The 3306-nt window shown below is 39.8% G+C and overlaps 1 protein-coding gene across 1 annotated transcript; it reads left to right on the forward strand.

Moving 5' to 3' along the window:
* Positions 1 to 281: 281 nt before the first annotated feature.
* LOC131301186 (protein LIGHT-DEPENDENT SHORT HYPOCOTYLS 1-like) lies at positions 282 to 2225 on the forward strand. Its single transcript, XM_058327348.1, has 2 exons — positions 282 to 559; positions 1155 to 2225. The coding sequence occupies exon 2, from the start codon at positions 1193 to 1195 to the stop codon at positions 1703 to 1705; it is 513 nt and encodes a 170-aa protein (XP_058183331.1). The 5' UTR covers positions 282 to 559; positions 1155 to 1192; the 3' UTR covers positions 1706 to 2225.
* The last annotated feature ends 1081 nt before the right edge of the window (positions 2226 to 3306 follow it).

The following is a 3306-nucleotide window of genomic DNA, read 5'->3' on the forward strand; positions in this document are numbered from 1 at the left end:
TTTTCTAGATCTATCAGAATCTGATAATTCAAAATGAAGAATGAAAAGGCTCCTCGAGAACTGATTCTCATATTGTGCTATTACGGTATAGTTTGCACAATGCATTGTGGAATAATCCATTATCAAAATGGAGTTCCCAAACAGATTTCTGTTAATGGCCCCCCAGACACCCCCTTATATTCATTTCTTTAATTGGGAACTCCATGAAACTCCATGGTCCGCTCCAGCATCCATGATGGACTTTTTTGTACAATATATGTCCTTTTTAAATCACATCCATTAATATCTGAAAAGCTGCAACCCTCTCTCTTTCTCTCTCTACCTCTCCAGCTCCAGAGGAGTACCACTGCATGACATTTCTATTCACCTCTCTGTCTCTCTCTCTCTCTCTCCTTGTGCTAGCACAGTGTTTAACTTCAGTTCAGTTCGCTTGCCCCTGGAGAAACAAAATCTGATGATCTCCTCCTCCAAATACCAGTCTCCCAAAAATCACAATATTAATTTACAAGCAGCAGTTTCTCAGGATCTCTAATTTTCACCGTTCTCCAATCTTGATCAGGTAAACTACTACTGATTACGGTAGTTTCTTCTCTCTCTCTCTCTCTCTCTCTCTCTATTTCTCTCTCTCTCTCTCATCGGCAAGATGGAGTACATCTACCACTTACGGCAGACTTTTTTGTGCATTATTGTCCTTTTTATTGCACTATCAGCTGAAAAACTTTTGGAAAAAATGTCATTTCCACTCACCTGAATCTCCTCTCTCTCAAAAGCTGTTCGAGGAATCTCTACCCTCTAGCATCCGTCAAACACTGTTCAATAATTCTAACACCACGTCTAATTACACACCCATCCAGATACCCAACTACACATTCACAATAAGGGTGGATTCCATACACATTAGATATGTAGTGTGTGTGGGCTTCACTCTTATTGTAAGTAGTGGTGTGTGATTGGGAGTGTAGTTGAGTGTCGTGATAGCCCCTATTGTAAGCAGGATGTGTGATTGGATGTGTAGTTGGGCGTTGTGGCAGAATGATTGCTCAATTTTTTTACCACTTGAATTACTCCGCACATTTCAATTTTATTTGATTAGCAAAAATTGCAGATACTATTGACTGCTACTTATCTTTTCAATTTCTCTCTCCATTAAACAGGAACTCCAAAAAAAACCCTAAAAGAGGTCTCACTTCCCATGGAATTTCTCACACCACAACCCAACCACAGCTCCACAAACACCGTGACCACCACCGCGACTCCGCCTTCGGCTCCCACGAGCCGGTACGAGAACCAGAAGCGGCGTGACTGGAACACCTTCTGCCAGTACCTACGCAACCACCGCCCCCCGCTCTCCCCTTCCCTCTGCGGCGGCCCCCACGTGCTCGAGTTCCTCCGCTACCTCGACCAATTCGGAAAGACCAAAGTCCACCACCAAACGTGCCCTTATTTTGGCATGCCTAACCCACCTTCGCCGTGCCCTTGCCCTCTCCGGCAGGCCTGGGGCAGCCTCGATGCGCTCATCGGCCGCCTCAGGGCCGCCTACGAGGAGCACGGGGGGAAGCCCGAGACAAACCCTTTCGGAGCGAGGACGATTAGGGTTTTCCTGAGGGAGGTCCGCGATTTCCAGGCGAAGTCGAGGGGGATTAGCTATGAGAAGAAGAGGAAGAGGCCCAAGCAGAAGGTACTACCGTTGCAACCTCATGTCTAGTTAAGGCTGTGTGTTTGGATCGTGAATTTTCAGAAGGAATCTCGATTGGCGAGGGCCGAAATCAAAACCCTTTTGGATGGTGAGAAATGATGTAAAGAATGAGAATCATTCTCACTCGTTTTGGATGAACAAAAAAAGAGGTGATGATGATGATGATTAGTGAGGAAGCTGCATTAGTGTTTTAGTAATTTCCTTACAATGGTTCTTTCCCTTGGAAAATCCTTCTACAAATTCGAGATCCAAACACAGTCTATAGTATACTGCTATGGCATGGAAGCTATATAATTAGTTTATATTTATGGTATCTGGGTATGTTGAAGTGGTTTTTCAAAACCATGTTTGGATATATATATATATGTGTGGGTAATCTTCCATTTTGCTTTTACTGGAAATAGTAGGGTTTGGGGTTACTAAGAATGGAAATGGCAGGAATTTCCAGTAAATTGTAGTAGCAGATATAGTTGTAAACTATTGATAATCATTTTGGCTTTGCAGATACGTTACTAAAAGCTACATTTACCAACCCAGCTCTTCTTCTTTTTCTTTCTTTTTTAATTTTGGAATTTTGTTTATATATAGTCTTAACTCCGAATGGTGTTGATGAATTCCAATAATTTCAGTGGTGTTTCACATACGTAGTGGCTCTAGAACTACTACGGTTAGCGTGTGATTTATGTTTTTGATATTTCTAGTTTAAAATTTTCAATAATTTCAGTGGTGTTGCATATACTTCGTTGCACGTACATAGTAGCTCTAGAACTACTACGGTTAGCGTGTGATTTATGTTTTGATATTTCTATTTACTGTAAAATATTCCAATAATTTCAGTGGTGTTGCATATACTTCGTTGCACGTAGTAGCTCTAGGATTTCTACTACGGTTAGCGTGTGGTTTATGTTTTGATATTTCTAGTTACTAAAAATATAATGCTCGCCATTCATACACACATATGTACATTTCACACAGTAGTATTTTTCTCAACTCATGACACTTAATTATGACTAGAGTATTAGAAATTTAGTGAATGAAATAAGATAGCTCTAAAATGAAGTGGAAATCCATCAAGAAGGCTGTTTTCTTTTTCTTTCTTTCTTTTTTTTATTTTTTATTTTTATGTTTGCACATGAGGCAGAGTCAACATCTAGAGGATCTATGAAAGTTGAGACAATTTTACCCAAGTTGAGACAATTTTACCCAAGTTTTCCCTCATTTATGGTAATGGGTGCAGGCATTTTGATCTGTTTGCCATTTGTGGCAGACACCATTCGATTTTCTTATTCTTCAGTGAAATTTCTTTTTAGTTGTGGTACTAAAGGGTGCGTTTCCACTAGATTTTTTTGCTTTAGGCTAATAACCATGGTCAAGTTACTTTCGCTAAATGGTATTTTAGTGTACTTGAGGAGAATGACCTGTCTAGAAACCTCTAAAAATATGGGCTTTATTAGTCTATCGAGTCTATTTAGTTTAGTTGAAACACCCCCTAACTTGTACGCTTGTTTGTCCTCATTTTTGAAGTTTTTTGTTAGATTCACATCAAATAATTTAATTAGGTAATCATTTGTCTTAATGAGTGGAAATTAGTAAAAAGTACAAAACTACAA

The sequence above is a fragment of the Rhododendron vialii genome, chromosome 9a (genome assembly GCF_030253575.1).
Source record: "Rhododendron vialii isolate Sample 1 chromosome 9a, ASM3025357v1".
NCBI lineage: Eukaryota > Viridiplantae > Streptophyta > Magnoliopsida > Ericales > Ericaceae > Rhododendron > Rhododendron vialii.